The sequence below is a fragment of the Mobula hypostoma genome, chromosome 13 (genome assembly GCF_963921235.1).
Source record: "Mobula hypostoma chromosome 13, sMobHyp1.1, whole genome shotgun sequence".
Classification (NCBI taxonomy): domain Eukaryota; kingdom Metazoa; phylum Chordata; class Chondrichthyes; order Myliobatiformes; family Myliobatidae; genus Mobula; species Mobula hypostoma.
Window position 1 is genome coordinate 18508143 of NC_086109.1, and position 20116 is coordinate 18528258.

A 20116-nucleotide genomic window follows, 5' to 3' on the forward strand; every position below is an offset into this window, starting at 1 on the left:
TGTAAGCAGTAAACAGAGTTGTGCATTTCCCTATTAAACGCATTGTGAAATGGGGGAAAAAATTGATCTAAGTGACTTTGACCATGATTGTTGGGTGGTTTGAGCACCGCAGAAACAGTTGATCTCCTGGTATTTTCACACACAATAGTCTCTGGAGTTTAGAGAATAGTGTGAAAAACAAAAAAAAATCCAGTGAACAGTGGTCCTGTGGGTGAAGATGCCTTGAGCGGTCAGAAGAGAATGGCCGGACTGGCTCAACCTGACCAGAGGGCAACAGTAACTCAAATAACCACATGTTGCAACAGTGGTGTGCAGAAGAGCATCTCTGTGGATGACCTACAGCAGAAGACCATGAACATACACTTAGTTGCCATTTTATTAGGTACAGAAAATACCTAATAAAATGGCCAGAGTGTACATGTAAATATACAGTGCTTGGTGAATAAAGTTGATTCTTGATCCACCTTATACTAGTGAGTGCTTGTTGATCATCTCCAGTATGCAAATTACTCTTGTATTTTGATCTCTAAATGCTTTGTTGACTAAGTAAATAAGACACAAGACTCCTTGGTATGAATTCTGGTTTTATTAATGGTAATTACCATTAACTGTGAATATATGCAATTCCTTTACATTTTTAAAATTTACAACATGCAGATTCAAAAGGCACTTAGAAGTTGCACTTTGAATTAGTTGAAATATCCCAGCAGTACAAACAAAATCCTGTTAGATAGAGCAGCTTCAGATTTAGAAGTTTGTAAATGAAGCACAAAAAGGAATCACCCCTTTACATGCATTTTTAGGTACACAGTACATTGAAAGTCTGGAAAAAATACCAATTCTACAGTATCAAAACAGTTTTATAGCTTATAAATTATTAAAAATATATTGCTATGAATGTTTTAAAACTAAGAATACTAATTGGTCCAATCAATTATGCTATGAGATGGAAGCACTACACTATTTTACACTGTGAATTAGTGTTACAATAAAAATGGAAGCAATGTTAAAATGCAATTTACTTCAAATGCGATGAGAAAGCACAACGATTCATATTAAGTGCCACATACATACTGATTTATCATCGCCATTCAAATGGACAATATCCCACTTCCTTTATCCCTCAACACATTTTTTTCTAGCCCCTTTCAAGAATCTTGTTGTACTACAGTTTATTCAGCATCCCCCCAAATTACCCAGACCGGCCATCTCTTTCAGAGTAAATCCCATTACAGAAATTATTGTAGGTGGTTATCAAGCAATTCCAAATACTGAGCAATAGGATTACTGGCTGGTGACTGATTCCTCAGGGGAAAATTAGAAACTTCCATCATGCTGACATCAATTCAATAACATAGGGTATACTTGGTCTATACATGGTTCAGACACCCTTGCCTTAATCAAGTTAGTGGTTCCTGAATGAAACCTATTGATAATCAGTGAAGTTCAGCACTTTTTTCAATACCCAGAAAGGATGCTTCCCATTCTGTTAATTATTCACAAACAATAATGGAAATGCAGAACACTAGAGTTTTTGAATATCATTTTCCAAATGCAGAAATTAATCAATATTTGGATTGTGAAGATTCATGTGGTGTGGCAAATAAACCTTGGCAACAGCATTTTATGGAATAAGATTAATCACATCTCAAAAAATACATACTGTATGCATCAAAATTTATTTCCTTAAAACCATATGCTTAACATATTGTTTAGTAAATTAAGACAAAAAAAATGCGTACACCTGAAAGCACAAGTAGTTCTGATCTACCAGAGCAAAGCAACTGCATTTAGCTTTTCTGAAAACAAACGCCCCAGCACTTACAGTAGAGATCAGATGTAAAACAGCTAAACATAAATAAAGGCTTCTGATACACTTCAGGTCAGTTTCCAAGGTGTGGCTTTTGTTTTGGTCTTAAATATCTGTGTGTGGTACATACATCCATTAGTTGAGTTGTTGTATGTGTGTCAATAGAAAATTAGTTTGAGACAGAAGACTAAATAAGTGGGAAAGCTTCAATAGAAATGCCTTCAGTATCACTATCAGTAAAGTAGTGTATATATTTTTTAAAAGAAGTGGCATTCATAACTACATACTTTGGAAAAGTAAGCTGGCTTCTGGGGTGGGAAATTCAAAATTACATCTGCACTGTAGTTTAAACTTACGACATGTAATTCTTTTGATTTTATTTTAGTCTCTGCACACAGACACATGTAAAACAAGAAAATATTTAACAATTTAAAAAGATTTACATAATCAATTTTAGAAGTATTGTCAGAAGCGGAATAGGATGGAGCATTATTGACAATCTCGGGAATAATTATTAAAATAGCCTCCACAAAACATCAGTTGGCAAAGCAGAGGGAGATAACTTTAAAAGTTCAATTGCTTCAAGATTCAAGTTTTTAAGTGTTTTCAGTAGGATGCATTTGCCAAGACTTTCAAGCAACTGGGCAGGTTTAACCTGCTCTCAGTACTCTGTCACGAGAGATTTTAGATGTAGTGTAATTAATATTCATTTTTAATTCAATTGAGAACCATTTCTCTTCCCACTCATCAAAAATCATAATTAATGATTTATTTTAAGAGTAACTTCTGTAAATTAACTTGGAGTAATTTGTAATTGTAAGATTCTGAAGAAGTAATTAGATTAACAAGAATCATAAAATTACTTGCTTCACAGATAATGGAAGGAATCCACATTCCATCCACAATGTTTCGCTCTCATTGTTAGATTTAATTAATTGGATGAATTAATTCCATTCCAAAGAACAATTCAATGATTTTTTGAAGATATTGATTAGGTCAATTTCATTGGTTCATGTTAACTTTTGCAAGACGTCATGTATTCTGTATCCTGAAGAGTTACCATTCATTTGAAATTAATTCCAGAACTTTAACAAATGCCACTAGAACATTCATTAAATTCCAAAATGTACAATGAATTTTGATTGTTTTTAAATGACTCCAGCCAGCACATGTAACAGCATCTAATACTTAGTTAAGCCTCCAATTTGAAAAGATGAAACACAAATAGACAAGTCTCCTCATTTCAGATTCAATAGGATGGGCTAAACTTCTATCAAACCAGTTTACTTTCAATATGGGAAAAAAATGTTTTGCATCTTTTGGGTTGCATTTATCAATTTAATACCTGCATAATACTTTGGTGGCAAAAATAGGAAAACAGATTATTATCTGAATGGTGGCCGATTAGGAAAAGGGGAGGTGCAACGAGACCTGGGTGTCATTATACACCAGTCATTGAAAGTGGGCATGCAGGTACAGCAGGCGGTGAAAAAGGCGAACGGTATGCTGGCATTTATAGCGAGAGGATTCGAGTACAGGAGCAGGGAGGTACTACTGCAGTTGTACAAGGCCTTGGTGAGACCACACCTGGAGTATTGTGTGCAGTTTTGGTCCCCTAATCTGAGGAAAGACATCTTTGCCATAGAGGGAGTACAAAGAAGGTTCACCAGATTGATTCCTGGGATGGCAGGTCTTTCATATGAAGAAAGACTGGATGAACTGGGCTTGTACTCGTTGGAATTTAGAAGATTGAGGGGGGATCTGATTGAAACGTATAAGATCCTAAAGGGATTGGACAGGCTAGATGCGGGAAGATTGTTCCCGATGTTGGGGAGGTCTAGAACGAGGGGTCACAGTTTGAGGATAGAGGGGAAGCCTTTTAGGACCGAGGTTAGGAAAAACTTCTTCACACAGAGAGTGGTGAATCTGTGGAATTCTCTGCCACAGCAAACTGTTGAGGCCAGTTCATTAGCTATGTTTAAAAGGAAGTTAGATATGGCCCTTGTGGCTACAGGGGTCAGGGGGTATGGAGGGAAGGCTGGGTTCTGAGTTGGATGATCAGCCATGATCATAATAAATGGCGGTGCAGGCTCGAAGGGCCGAATGGCCTACTCCTGCACCTATTTTCTATGTTTCTATAATTGTTATTTATTGCAATCACTACTGTTATTAAAAGTTTGTCAATAACTGCAAGATTTTAACTATTTAGCATCATTTAGTGCAGTTTTGTTGCAGAAAACAAGAAACCCGGTACTTTATCAGTCACTATTCCCTATTTCTCCCGATCCTACATCACTATCCACCACCATTCTATCACCTACATCATGTAATTTCAAATCACTGTCACAGCATGGTAGCAAAATTTAAAACAAAAATCCTCAAAGGAAAACTATTTTTAAAATACCCGTGGCATTAAGGAAACAATTAAAACATGATTCCAAAAACTTCCACAAGCCGCACAACCCTTACTCCAGTAGCTTGCAATTTTCTCTCCACGGGAACTCACTTCCATGATTTACTTATAAATACGTATTGTTAGCTGTATTATACTGACTATATTCTTCAGCTACTACTCAGCACTTACATAAACTTAAAATTATACTAGAACTGTCAACTTTTCCAATATGGACATAAGTACTTACCTTCTGCAGTTAATTTGTCTACAGTTCCTCAACCATTTTCAAAATCATCTCTCAGTACAAAGGACTTCTTGAAACTGGCCCTCATTTGCCCTACCTGTCTTTGTTCTATTATTAGTTTACCTTGCGGAGTTCCAGATTTACTGTCAATGGATTATCTGTATATCTAAATGAGGCAATGCCTCACCTACATTCTTTGCAACTTCCCTAATCACAGCAAATAGTCCTGGGGGGGCACTGATCAGCACTCAGTGTGCAAGACAGCCAACTGGATTAATTGGGATGTATTCACGCTACGTAATGATATTACCTCTCTGATTTCATTTCTCGCTATCCCTATCAGGTGGCCCACACAGCTTTAAGAAAGTAAGAATATAAAATGTATTTTAGAAAAGCGTCACTGAATTTCAAAAATGCACAAAACATTGATTACTTAAAGTTGACCATTCATGAAGCAATAATCTGTTGTTCTGTTGCCGAAATTGTTGATCACATTTTGGTAACAATGATATATACCCTACTGGGACCAACATGTGTAATTTTTTATAAAGCAGTAGTGGTTCATTTGCAATGTTCATGGATCTGGAATAAACCAATCATAGCAAACCATGTCAATCTGAAGTCACAGACTTTCCATTGCTTATCATAATGTTTTGTTAAGCTAGTTCACAGCTTATGGAGCACTGTCTTAAATTATTTATTTTGTGCCCTCCGTTACATGGAAACACATGAATTTATCGACACATCCCAGAAGTCAGCAGGCTATCTGAGAATTTGTGTGATCCAACAAGCTTTGAACTTCTGTTGCTAAGCAAAGCAGGGAGAATATTGGAGGAGGGTTGAGATACAGTTCTGGTTCAGCTGGGTGTTGTGCCTCTTAGAACTGATAAAAGCTGATGCCAGAAGGCAGGCAGGATGAGATGACATGGAATACTCTGGTCCTCCCACAACTGCATTTCATCTTCCAAGACGGTGATACTACTGAGGTCCAAACTGCTAGTTTCCCGATACCTACTGATTGCTGCAGAACAGATCATTCAAAAAAACAAAGAAATCTCAGACATTTTAGGAACTTGCTTTTTTTTGGAAACGTAACGTTTCAAAGTTACTACCTCCTAATCTAGTAAGATCAAACTCTAAGGGCATCAGAAATACCAAAGGTAGCTTTCTAATTCATAGAAATGATTCATTCCCAAGGTTTCATCAGGACTGGGCAAGAATGGCAATTGAAGGCCCTTTATTTCAGAGTTTAAATGGCTGAGTGAGCCTTTTGAGCGTCTCAAGTGCACAGTCTTTGTAGCCTTTAAAATACTGAGTATTAAAAGAAATATTATATTTAAAAATGCTAACCGAGGATTTCACTTATTGCTCTGTGATTCCTACTATGTACAAAATGGCCATCACTTGCACCTAAATAACATTTACCACATTTTAAGGCAATTCAACTCACCTGAAGACCTTTGAGCTATAGATCCAAGGTGCAAAAAGATGCTAAACAATTTTCAAATTTTCCGTTCTAGTAGTCGCACCAATTTACCCTGATGCTTAGAAACAGGTGGTAAAAAAAAAGAACACAGACTGTGATACAAATTTAGTACAATTTCTCACTGGATCTCCTCAGTGGATCATATCTATCCTGCAGTTTACAAAACTGTGTTTAAAATGACTGCTGCCAATCAAACATACAATTTTTAATCTGTCATTTAGATGACTAAAATTAATACTTTATCAGATCTTGAAGTTATTTAAATTCTGATTTGTCTATGTTAATGCCTATCATGGTGGAAGACTAATCTATTTGTGTAGGGAAATGGGGGGCAGGTGGCATGTAAGTAAGCAAAGCCATTTTCCCAAACCATTGGACAGTCTGATAAAACTCCAGCTTCACTGTTGTGGTAGAGATCCAGCAATAAATCTGTGTTGCCATTTTAGTCATATGAATGTGTACAATGAGATTCTCATTGTGGGGTGTTGGAAGGAAAAAAAACTAAAAAAAACACACCACACCCACTGGGGAGAACATCGGTTTATAGGCTCAGTTTAAAAAAATTGTACCATCTTCTTGTACTTGATGTTGTGTATGCCTTGTGCACACCGTAGATTTCCTCTCCTCATTGCATATTTCTAGCTAAACTGAGCATTTAAACAAGCCTCTGGAAATTATAAAGATATTATTACAGTACGTAGTTGCTCAAAATTTGACTGCCCCTGAATACCACAAGTAGTTGAACTCACTTTGAATAAAGTTTAATGACACTTAACTAATGGATGTAAAGCAGAACACTGTGCAATCCCTTTGGCTGTGCTACTTACAAATCGAGGAAACATTTGAATCTGTTGTTAAAGTACTCGAACTCCCTCTGATATGATATACAGATCCTTGGCAATTAATGAATCAAACCAGAGGAATACAGCATTTAAAACATCAATCACAGGTCTATTCTAGTAGTTTAGCATCCAGATGAAAAAAAAAACATCACCAGCAACCTTTGCTAACACTCCCAGGATCAGTTAGCTAAGTAATAAAATAATTAAATATATATAGTTTAACTGAAGTCTTCACTGAAGAGATATTACATTTAAAGGTTTTAAATGCACTCATTGCAGGAGCAAAAACAGTTCTTAATTACTACCACCACCATCAAAGCAAAACAATAATGAAGGGTAAATTATTTTAGTTATGTGACAAGGAAGAAAGCAAACTTATGTTTCTCAGATCCACTATCTTCTACCCACTACCCACGTTTATCATTATAAGAACCAAAGTGACCATCAGAAAATTGTTTGCAGTTTTCTGTGAAATTCCTGATGGATTTCCCAGCACCATTATCATCCCTTACATAAAGGCTGGCTTGGGCTGCAACATGAACCTAACCAGATTTGCAAATTATAGAGTTTTCATTCCCTTTTTAAATCTCTTCCCATTTTAGTTTCACAATGTACTTTTCACGATTATAAAATTACATTAGTGAATACCAATAAAAGCCATGGTTATGGTGAATGGACAAAACACCCCGAAGGAACTTCAAAACATTTTGGGGAGCATTCAGTGATTCCATCCATTAATTGATGACTGGTAACACTGTACTGAAAAGTCTTTTATTAAATGGGAGCTTCTGAATTTTTATACATTTAGTTAATTTTTCCCATTTAACCCATAAATTAATGTTATTGATACCAAGACTAAAAAGGTAAATATAAAACACTAACTGCTAAAGTTTGTAAAATGCTGAGCAAAGTGGATATTGTATAAATACAAAATGTGCTATAAATAATAAATTGTTATTACAAAACTCCAATTATCTGGAAGGAGTGAAAAAAAAGCATCAACTCACATCTGGTTTCTACACAGTTTAACTACTGGTTGGTAGAAGTATATCAATCTCTTTATTGGATGGTGTGATCAAACTGTTATCCATGCCACAAGTGTTTGGAAGGTCCACCGTGGTGTTACAACCATCCACAGAAACGGCTGAGAGCTTTATGGAGGCTGTAGGGTTTGGTTCATTGGGTAGTGGTGCAACACAAACTGCAGCCTCAGTACCATCCGCTGAGCCCATCACTGCACCATGGTCCAAAGACGATTTTGATGAGACATCCTCATGATTCCCTGTTTCTCGCCAGTTAAAGAAACGCTGTGGTTGCACAGAGCTGGGGGTACTTGACTCGTTTTTGGAAGCAAGCCCGATTTGCGTTGGTCCACCATCCGCTGACGTTCTCCCCAGTGGGTGTGGTGAAGCTGGAGACTGTGCAAGGCCGGGCTTTTTAGGAGGAATGGGTGGTGGATTGCCTCGATCCACCCTTGATGTCGTTGGCGATCTTATACAAGGTACCAGTGGACTCTGAGGACTAGAGACTTTGCTACTGTTTGGTGAATGATTGGCATCACTGATTGGAGCTTTTGTTGAAGTGCCCAGCTGCCGATAGTCAGTACCAAACGGGGAATTATTTGTAGTTTTGAGGGTATTCGTCTGACTTGTAAACCTAGAAAGGACTTGGGTCACAGTATTACGAGCCAACTGTTTGGCAGCTGAACTGTCCAAGGTAGTGGGCGACAGATCCCTTGGGGGAGGACTCTGTAGGACACCAGTCTGTTGATCTTGCTCTGCCTGTGCTTGGAACTTAAATCGAGCAGCATGAAACCTTTGATTTAGCCCAGCTTGGTAGGAGGACTGAAAGCTGGTCGTGGGGCTTGCTGAACCAATCAGTCGTTTTGTCAACACAGGGGATGAGCATGGGGAGGAAGATACTGAAGAGGCAGCCGATGAATTTACGGTGTTGTTTGGAGAACCAGTGAAATGTGGTGCGTAGCTCGTGGTCACTGTGGCAGCTCCATTTTCACTGACGTGATCCGGAGTGGGAGAAACAGGTTTGTTCTCATTTGCATAAATGCCATCCGTTTCATTGTCATCAGTTGACTGATCGTCGTTGTTATTAAATGCAAGTGTCGCACAGTGCCCGTTTAGATGTGGAACAAACACTGGCATTTTAGGTGATGTGCAATGTCCTGGTTTTGTATCACTTCTGCTTGTCACTTCCACATATGGAAGATCTACTTGGCATGATTTACTTTTATTAGACCCAGTCCCTACTGATGAGCCTGCTTCATTCCCTGTTGTTTTAATTGAGGTTCCTGCTCCACTTTTAAGTTCTGCAATGATTTTTTTTAAATGTTCCACTTCTTCATTGAGAGCTCGTGTTTGGTTTTCTTCGCGGTTTAGCTTAGCTCTCAGCTGCTCCTTCTCAGTGTCAAATTCAAAGAGCTGTTTCTCCATTTGGGCTTCCTTCTGCAAGGCCCGTCTCTTCTCAATGGTCAACTCTTCTTCCAATTTGCAGCTCCTTTCCAGCTCTTTCTCAAGCTTTAATTTTAGCTCTGCAGCTTTCTGCATTTCCTCTGCTGACTTGTTAGTTGCTTTTTTGCATTCTTTCACCAACACTGTGGTCAGCTGCTTGTGCCGTGATCGTTCTTCCTCCAACTGCGTGGACACCTTCTTCTGCTCCTTTTCCACCTTCTTCACCTGCGACTTTTCAAACTCCAGCTACGCAGATGCATTTTGGGGAAGAAAGAGAAAAACAAATTTATTTTACTACAATCTATATTTTCCCCATTGTGAAGATTTTCGTCTATAGGTAATTGAAGTGACGTGGCTTTTCTGCTACTTATCACAAGGCTAAGGTGTAAAATATAGGATAAGCAGGTCACAGTTGTACCTTTAAAATTAAAGTTTAGCTTTATTTGTCACATGTACATCAAAACATTTAGGGAAATGTGTTGTTTGATTCAACATCCAACACAATTCAAGAATATGCTAGGGGTACCATGCTTCCAGTGCCAACATAGCATACATACCAAACCAGAGCACCTAAAGGAAACCACATGGTCATGGGGAGAACACACAAACTTCTTACAGACAGTGGCAAGATCTGAACCTCAATCTTCCCACTGCTGACACTGTGAAGTGTTACGCTAAGTGCCACGCTCCAATGCTGCATTTTTTTCATACAACCTATTTCAAAGGCAGGTTAAAACGCTAGAAATCAAATAAAATGAGGGGCAGGAAAAACTGGAGTAATAGCTTAGGATAATAATAAAGTATGCATTGCTAAAAATGAAGACCGTACCTTTTTTCTTTTATAAACTCTCAAGTCTGTTTCATAGATGGCTTATTCATGATCTATTACCAAGGATACCTGCCATTGTTTGAAAACACAACTGTATATCATAATCCTAAATTGAATATTGATCTTAATCAAGCGACAAAGGAGTGTATGTGTGATAATGTACTATGTCCATACACCATACAATCAGGCTAATTTATATACTTGAGACAGGAAACATCAGTCATGTGGCACAGGGGCAGAAGCTCAGTTCTAGGTTGCACAAAGATCATTGATATACATCTCACTGCATTTCCCTAAATATTTTTAAAACTTCGTCAGGTTCCCCCGTTGTTCTTTTGCACTTCCCTCAAACTGTGTATTACTTAACTAAAAAAATCTGTCTTCATAGTTAAAAATATAAATAAAATCTTTATGGAAACTAAACTTCAATATGGAAACTGATCCATTATTAATGAGAACCAGGAGAAAAAGAAATCATCACACCCACCACAAGAATGCAAGTCGTTGAGGGTGCAGACTGCGTGCCTCCACCATACCAGCAGGTGCATTCTTCCATGAACATTTTTTTTGCCACAGTTTCCTAGAGATTGAGATTCTTTTATTTATCACATGTGCATAGGAGCACAATGAAATGTGTCATTTACGTTAAACAACCAACACAACCTAAAACTATGCTGAGGATGGGGGTAAGTGTCACCATACATTCTGGCGCCAAAATAGCATGCCCACAATGTTATCAGAACAAGGAAAGCAACAAAACAATAAAAGCATGAATCAGAGTTCTGGTCACATAACAACCATTGAGATCAAAAACTATTCAAATCAGGTTCATGAGATTGATTTAAAATTCAAACAGTAAATATCCAGGGCTTTTAGTTAAAAGATTGTCTCTTAGAAATATGTTTCCTTCAAGAGAATTTGTTTATTTTGAACAAAAGCACAAACTGTTTATTATAATGTAGTCATCCTTTTAGTTGAAGTGCTTTTTCGAGATCTCTGCACTTTTACTGCTATTATATGATGTAGCAGACTCGATGGGCTGAATGGCCCAATTCTGCTCCAGTGTCCTATGGTTTAGCTATGACGCCCCAAAGGATCTACTTGGCAGAGACAGTGCAATAGAGTGAAATGGGTGGTGATCCTACTGAAACATAGAAAAACCTACAGCACAATACAGACCCTTCAGCCCACAATGCTGTGCCAAACATGTCCTTACTTTAGAAATTACCTAGGGTTACCCATAGCCCTCTAGTTTTCTAAGCTCCATGTACCTGTCCAGGAGTCTCTTAAAAAACCCTATCATATTCGCCTCCACGACCTTCGCCTCCAGCCAACTCCACACACTCACCACTCTGCGTAAAAAACTTACCCCTGACATCTCCTCTGTATCTACTTCCAAGCACCTTAAAACTGTGCCCTCTCATATTAGCCATTTCAGCCCTGGGGAAAAAAAACTCTGACTATCCACACAATCAATGCCTCTCATCATCTTATACACCTCTATCAGGTCTCATCCTCCGTCGCTCCCAGGAGAAAAGGCCAAGTTCACTCAACCTGTTCTCATAAGGCATGCTCCCCAATCCAAGCAACATCCTTGTAAATCTCCTCTGCACCCTTTCTATGCCTTCCACAGCCTTCCTGTAGTGAGGCGACCAGAACTGTACTCCAAGTGGGGTCTGATCAGGGTCCTATATAGTTGTAATATTAACCAACCCACACTCCCCCCCACCCGGCTCCTGAACTCAATCCCATGGTTGATGAAGGCCAGTGCATCATATGCCTTCTTAACCACAGAGTCAACCTGTGTAGCAGCTTTGAGTGTCCTATGGACTTGGACCCTAAGGTCCCTCTGATCCTCCACACTGCCAAGAGTCTTACCATTGATACCATATTCTGTCAAATATTTGACCTACCAAAATGAACCACCTCACACTTTTCTGGGTTGAGCTCCACCTGCCACTTCTCAGCCCAGTTTTGCATCCTATCGATATCCCACTGTAACCTCTGACAGCCCTCTACACTATCCACAACACCTCCAACCTTTGTGTCATCAGAAAATTTATTAACCCATCCTCCGACTTCATCCAGATCATTTATAAAAATCATGAAGAGCAGGGTCCCAGAACAGATCCCTGAGGCACACCCCTGGTCATCAACCTCCATGCAGAATATGACCCATCTACAACCAATCTTTGCCTTCTGCAGGAAGCCAATTCTGAATCCACAAGGCAATGTCCTCTTGGATCCCATGCCTCCTTACTTTCTCAATAAGCCTTGCATGGGGTACCTTGTCAAATGCCTTGCTGAAATCCATATACACTATATCTACTGCTCTACCTTCAATGTGTTTATTCACATCCCCAAAAAATTCAACCAGGCTCGAAAGAAACGACCTGCCTTTGACCTGCCAATAGCCATGCTGACTATTCCTTATCTTATTATGGCTCTCCATATGTTCATAAATCATGCCTTTCAGGATCTTTTCCATCAACTTACCAATCACTGAAGTAAAACTTACTGGTCTATAATCTCCTGGGCTATCTCTACTCCCTTTCTTGAATGAGGGAACAACATCCGCAACCCTCCAATCCTTCGGAACCTCTTCCGTCCCCATTGATGATTCAAAGATCATCGCCAGAGGCTCTGCAATCTCCTCCCTCGCCTCCCACAATAGCCTGGGGTACATCTCATCTGGTCCCGGTGACTTATCCAACTTGATGCTTTCCAAAAGCTCCAGCACATCCTCTTTCTTAATATCTATATGCTAAAGCTTTTCAGTCTGCTGTAAGTCATCCCTACAATCGCCAAGATCCTTTTCCGTAGTGAATACTGAAGCAAAGTATTCATTAAGTACCTCTGCTGTCTCCTCCGATTCCATACACACTTTTCCACTGTCACGTTTGATTGGTTCTCTTCTCTCACGTCTTATCCTCTTGCTCTTCACATACTTGTAGAATGCCTTGGTGTTTTCCTTAATCCTCTCTGCCAATGTCTTCTCATGGCCCCTTCTGGCTCTCCTAATTTCATTCTTAAGCTCCTTCCTGCTAGCCTTATAATCTTTTAGATCTCTGTCACTGCCTAGCTTTTTGAACATTTTGTAAGCTTTTCTTTTCTTCTTGACTAGATTTACAACAGCCTTTGTATACCACCGTTCCTGTACCTTACCATCCTTTCCGTCTCATTGGAACGTACCTATGCAGAACTCCACGCAAATGTCCCTTGAACATTTGCCACATTTCTTCCATACATTTCCCTGAGAACATCTGTTCTCAATTTATACTTCCAAGTTCCTGCCTGATAGCCTCATATTTTCCCTTACTCCAATTAAACGCTTTCCTAACTTGTCTGTTCCTATTCCTCTCCAATGCTCTGGTAAAGGAGATAGAATTGTGATCACTATCTCCAAAATGCTCTCCCACTGACAGATCTGACATCTGACCACGATCAATTCCCATTATCAGATCAAGTATAGCCTCTCCTCTTGTAGGCTTATCTACATATCGTGTCAAGAAAGCTTCCTGAACACACCTAACAAACTCCAACCCATCTAAAGCCCTTGCTCTAGGGAGATGCCAATCAAAATTTGGGAAATTAAAATCTCCCACCATGACAACCCTGTTATTATTACACCTTTCAGAATCTGTCTCCCTATATGCTCCTCGATGTCCCTGTTATTATTGGGTGGTCTATAAAATTAAACACCCAATAGAATTATTGACCCCTTCCTGTTCCTAATTTCCACCCACAGAGACTCAATAGACAATCCCTCCATGACTTCCTCCTTTTTTGCAGCCGCGACACTATCTCTGATCAGCAGTGCCACGCCCCCACCTCTTTTGCCTCCCTCCCTGTAATTTCTGAAACCTCTAAAGCCTGCCACTCTAAGTAACCATTCCTGCCCCTGAACCATCCATGTCTCTGTAATGGCCACAACGTCACAGGTCCAAGCACTGACCCACGCTCTAAGCTCATCTGCTTTGTTCATAATACTCCTTGCATTAAAATAGACACATCTTAAACCATCGGTCTGAGCGCATCCCTTCTCTATCACCTGCCTATCCTCCCTCTTGCACTGTCTATAAGCTTTCTCTACTTGTGAGCCAACCACCTCTTCCTCCGTCTCTTCAGTTTGGTTCCCACCCCCCAGCAATCCTAGTTTAAACTCTCCCCGATAGCCTTAGCAAACCTCCCTGCCAGGATAATGGGCCCCCTGGGATTCAAGTGCAACCCGTCCTTTTTGTTCAGGACACCCCAGCCCCAAAAGAGGTCCCAATGATCCAGAAATCTGATCCCTGCCCCCTGCTCCAATCTGTCAGCTATGCATTCATCCTCCACCTCACTCTGTTCCTATACTCACTGTCACGTGGCACAGACAGTAATCCCGAGATTACTAATTTTGAGGTCCTGCTTCTCAACTTCCTTCCTAACTCCCTGTAGTCCGCTTTCAGGACCTCCTCCCTTTTCCTACCTATGTCATTGGTACCAATATGTATCACGACCTCTGGTACATATTACACCTTTCCAGAATCTGTCTCCCTATATGCTCCTCGTTGTCTCTGTTACTATTGGGTGGTCTATAAAAAACACCCAATAGAGTTATTGACCCCTTCTTGTTCCTAACTTCCACCCACAGAGACTCAATAGACAATCCCTCCTTGACTTCCTCCTTCCCACTTTAGGATATCATGGATGCGATCAGAAACATCCTGGACCCTGGCACCTGGGAGGCAAACTACCATCCGTGTTTCTTTCCTGCGTACATAGAATCGCCTGTCTGACCCTCTAACTATAGAGTCCCCTATCACTGCTGCCATCCTCTTCCTTTCCCTATCCTTCTGAGCCACAGGGCCAGGCTCTGTGCCAGAAGTGTGTCAACTGTTGCCTCCCCCAGGTAGGCTGTCCCCCGAACGGTACTCAAACAGGAGTACTTATTGTTAAGGGGGACAGCCACAGGGGTACTCTCTAGTATCTGCTTCTTGCCCTTCCCTCTCCTGTTACCCACTTATCTGTCTCCCGAGGGACCAGTGTGACGCCTTGTCTATAGCTCCTCTCTATCACCTCCTCACTCTCCCTGACCAGATGAAGGTTATCGAGCTGCATTTCCAGTTCCCTAAGGAACTGCAGTTCGACGCACTTGGCACAGGTGTGGCCGTCCGGGAGGCTGGGAGTCTCCCGGACTTCCCACATCTGACACCCAGTACAGAACATCGGCCTCACACACATACTTCCTGTCTGTATTCTACACAGGCAACTTATCTCGAGTTTAAATCTAGAGGACAGTGATTCTTTGCAAATCTTTACTGCTGTGGTGGCTGAGCCATTGAGTTTATTTAAGAAAGATGGATAGATGGTTGGATATCAAGGGAATGAAGGAAATGGGTTACAGTATGAAAGAGGAATAGAGGTACAAGATCTGCTATGATGTTACAGAATGGCAGAGCCAGCACAAGGGTCCAACTTGCCTGCTGCTGATATACTCTTTAACTTTTCATCAAGTATCATGTACATATTCATAAGGCAAATGACTAGGCAGACTGTTGGGCTTCTGCACACTCACTTCAACATCTAATTAGTAATGTGAAAGTGTGGCCTTCAGTGAACTGTCCTTCAACTTTTTGTTTTACTTTTCCTTGCAAGGAATGCATTAATTTCACAAAGTGTGGGATTCACTGTTGTTCATTAATTCAAAGTGCACATTATGTAAGCAGGCTGTAAAGAAAGCAGGTTAAATTTTATGCAGAATTGCAAAGAACATCCAGTTTAAGTGAGTATTATATCCTATTTTAGTTCCTATATTGGTAAAGGATTTGCATACATGGAAAAATATGGAAATGAAAGCAACCAGAATGATGCTTAACAAAAATTAATTTCTGAGGACAGGGTCCAAGTTTGTGTCGTAATTGCACCTCATGCTAAATATCAATCTTCTGGAAATATTTCATTAATTGTTAATTTATATGTTGTAACATTACCTTGTGTTGTGTGTGAGTTATATGTACAGGTGGCCCCGTTTTCAGAACGTTCGCTTTACGACACCTCGCTGTTACGAAAGACCTACATTAGTTACCTGTTTTCGCTAACAGAAGGTGTTTTCACTGTTATGAAAAAAGGCAGCGCGTGATAAAAGTCAGCACACGCTCGAAAAGCTAAGCTCCTCACCCGGAACTGCATTCTAGCCGCCATTGCTTAAACACGTGCTTTATCTCGATTTATTTTTTGCATCCGTTAGCAAGATGAGTTCTAAGGTATCGGAAAAGCCTAAAAGAGCTCGTAAAGGTGTTACACTTAGCGTAAAACTAGACATAATTAAGCGTTTCGATCATGGTGAACGAAGTAAGGACATTATCCGCATGTTGAACTTGCCTGTGTCCACCATTCGCACTATTTATACGCAGAGAGAAAGAATTTTGAAAGCTGCCGATGTTGCTATTGGTTCTGCTCGTAGCAAAGTGGCCTCTCTTAGTCGGCATCCAATAATGGATAAAATGGAAGGTCTATTGCTTGTGTGGATTGATGGGTGTACAAAGCATGGGTTCTGTTAAGTTTTCTTATACAGGAGAAATCAGTCAGCCTTTTTAATAAGCTGAAACAGAAAGCACTGGACGATGCTGATGAAAGTGTTGCAAAAGTGGAATTTAAAGGTAGTCATGGGTGGTTTGATTGGTTTCGAAGCGAGGGCAGCTTCATAGTTTAACATTTACTGGAGAGAGTGCTTCGGCTGATGCTGTAGCTGCCGAAAAGTTCCCAGCAGAACTGAAGAAAATAATTACAGAAGGTGGTTATTCATATAAGCAAGTGCTTAACTGTGATGAAATTGCAATTTATTGGAGTCTTCCTGATTCCGGTAAGTGAAACTACACTGTACATACATTATTTCTACTTTATATAGGCTGTGTTATTTGGTATGATTTTGCAGCTTCATAGCTTAAAGGTTACTGGAGAGTGTCTCTGCAGAGTGCTGCCGTGAGATTTTCGCTGCGCTAGACAGTGCTGCAGAAAAGTATTTCTACCTTATATAGGCTGTGTATTTATCATATCGTTCCTGCTTTTACTATATGTTGCTGCTATTTTAGGTTTTATGTGTTATTTGGCATAATTTTGTATGTTATTTTTTGGGTCTGGGAACGCTCAAAAAATTTTCCCATATTAATAAATGGTAATTGCTTATTCACTTTACGACATTCCGGCTTATGAACTGTTTCATAGGAACGCTCTACCTTTGGATAACGGGGGAAACCTGTATTGTGTTAGAGAATGGTTGTTTCATTTGGCAGTATTCATGCGAATGTCTGAAGGTTAATAAACTTGAACTTGTTAGGGCAACACACTTTCCAGCAGTACAGTCTTAAGACTGAGGTTTCCAAGACAAGATTTAGTCTGATTGATTTATTTGGAGATAAAACCATAAGTCTTGACAGAATGTATTAAAAAAAAAGTACAGAAATGGTTAATAATAAAATAAAAAGATTTTTTCCCCTGAAGAGTCATTGCTCTCTCATAGCCTAGTCAAATTTGTAGTGGATGTTGAATGATGGCAGTTTTTTAAAACAGAAACTTGATCATTTCCAGAATGACAGAAACAATTCCAGTTATTTAGGGCACATTGTTACTTTGCTGAAATTATGAAAAATAGTGAAAAGCTTAGGTTTCATGGACTTTACTCAGCCATATTTTACTTTCTATTTCTGGCTGTCTTGCTGGACCGTACAAGTTTTTCCAACCAGGCATATGATTCCATTACATGTATAATCAGATCGTAAGATGTAGAAGCAGAATTAGGTCACTTGGCCATCAAGTCTGCTCCACCATTTCATCATGGCTGATTCATTTCCCCTTCAGCCCCAATCTCCTGGCTTCTCCCTGTATCTCTTCATGCCCTTACTAATCAAGGATCTGTCAACATCTGCCTTAAATATACCCAGTGACTTGGCTTCCATGGCCACCTGTAGGAATGAATTCTGCAGATTCACCACTCACTAGATAAAGAAATTCCTCCTCATTGCTGTTCTAAATGGACTCCCTCTATTCTAAGGCTGTGTCCCCCAACTGCAGGAAACATCCTCTTCACATCCACTCTTTTGAGGCCTTTCAACATTCAATAGGTCTCAATGAGATTCCCACCCCACCCCACTCTTCTGAATTCCAAGTGAATACAGGCCCAGAACTATCAAACACTCCTCATATAGTATTTCTCAATCCTGTGACCATTTTTGTGAATCTGCTTTGACCCCTCTCTGGTTTCAGCACATCTTTTCTTAGCTAAGGGGCCTAAAACTGTTCAAGATACTCCAAGTGAGGCCTTACCAGTGCTTTGTAAAGCCTCAATATTACATCATGAGAAAATCTGCAGATGCTGGAAATCCAAAGCAACACACACACAAAATGCTGGGGGATCTCAGTAGGTCATGCAGCACCTATAGAAAAGAGTCAACAGTTGATGTTTCGGGCCAAGAGTCTTCATCAGGACTGGAAAGAAAGGGGGAAGGAATCGGACTAAGAAGGCGGGGGGGAGGGGTGAAGTAAAGAGCTGAGAAGTTGATTGGTGAAAAAGATAAAAGGGCTGGAGAAAGAGGAATCTGATAGGAGAGGGCAGAAGACCATGGAAGAAATGGAAGGGGAAGGAGCACCAGAAGGAGGTGATGGGCAGGGAAGGAGAGTAGGAAACAGGAATGGGGAATGGTGAAGGGGGCGGGTCAATTACAAGAAGCTTGAGAATTTGATGTTCATGCTATCAGGTTGGAGGCTACCAAGACAGAATATAAGATGTTACTCCTCCAATCTGAGTGTGGCCTCATCCTGGCAGCAGAGGAGGCTATGGACTGACATGTCATAATATGGAATGGGAAGTAAATCCTGCTTTTTGTAGCAGAAGGAATGAAGGTGCTTGACAAAGCGATCCCCCAATCTATGTTGGGTGAGGGCAGCATTGATGGTGGAGGAAGGGAAGCCTCTTTCTTTGAAGAAGGAGGGCATCTCAGTTGTTCTGGAATGAAAAACCTCATCTAAGGAGCAGATGAGGCTGAGACGGAGGAAATGAGAGAAGGGAATAACAATATTACAAGTGCGGAGAGAGTGGAGAACAGCACGTTCAGAAGGGGTGAGATTGGAATTGGAAGAAGCGTGCTAAAGTCGAGATGGTTGATGTCTCGTCAGCAGTTAGCGACAAAATGATGCAGAGAAACCACGAGACCAGAGAGAGGGGTGTCTAGGAAGAGGAGGAGGGTTGAAGACAGGAGAAGGTATCATCGGTGCGGGGTGGAGAGTCCTTGCTAAAGAAGTAGGCACAGAGAAGAAGAGCTCAGTGTCATGGCGGGTGCAGAACTCATTGAGGTGTGGGTACAGGGGGACAAAGGTGAGGCCCTTATTGAGGACAGAACGTTCTGCCTCAGAGGGGGTAGAGCTGGTGGGGGGATCTGAGCGACACGGGATTGCAGTGGTGGTAGGGAAAGGGAAGACAGGGGTTCCAGTGGCAGAGTGTAAAGACCCGGTGTGTAAGTGCTATCGGTCAAGGTCCAGGCTGCAGCTGGAGTTAGCAGTCATGCAATTAACAGTTTGAAGGTGTCTGGGGTCATCGGAACTGCCACTGATGGCAGTGGAATCCAGGTTCTGAATCCGCTCAGGATCATTGGAACTGGCGTTGGTGATGGTAGTGTCACCAATATGGAGGTGCCCAGAGCTGTCGGGGCTGGGGATGGATTCGAAAAGATTTGTAATCTGGGATCATCCAATAGTACTGAGTCCAAGCAGGAAGCAGCAGGGATCGTGGGCTGCCAGAGCTGGAGATTGCGGGATCTGCGGTCTGAAGATGGGTGACATTCCGATCCTTGCTGGATGCGAGAAAGGCAAAGAACTGGTGGTTGAAAGTGTGGATCTGGCGGAGGACAAAGTATTGGAAAGGTCCATCGTAGGCGGAGGAGGGAGAATCCCAGAAATGTGGCAGTGACTTGGACAGGGCCACCAGGTATCTCCTCATGGCACAAAGGGTAAGAGAGGACAGAAGACCGTGTAAGAAAGGGAAGGGGGAGGCGCACCAGAGAGAGGTGAT

The 20116-nt window shown here is 40.8% G+C and overlaps 1 protein-coding gene across 2 annotated transcripts in view; it reads right to left on the bottom strand.

Annotated features, from left to right (window-relative positions):
- Window positions 1-573: 573 nt before the first annotated feature.
- The window catches only part of cttnbp2nlb (CTTNBP2 N-terminal like b), an 88616-nt gene continuing 69073 nt past the window's right edge, over window positions 574-20116 (bottom strand). The window contains exons 5-6 of one of the 2 annotated variants that reach the window (XM_063065398.1): window positions 7785-9488; window positions 574-5470 (exon numbers count right to left, since the gene is read on the bottom strand). In XM_063065398.1, coding sequence (XP_062921468.1) covers window positions 7803-9488 — 1686 coding nt within the window. In that variant the 3' untranslated portion in view covers window positions 574-5470; window positions 7785-7802. Of the gene's footprint in view, window positions 9489-20116 lie in introns of both variants that reach the window. The other variant, XM_063065397.1, reaches the window with a different exon arrangement.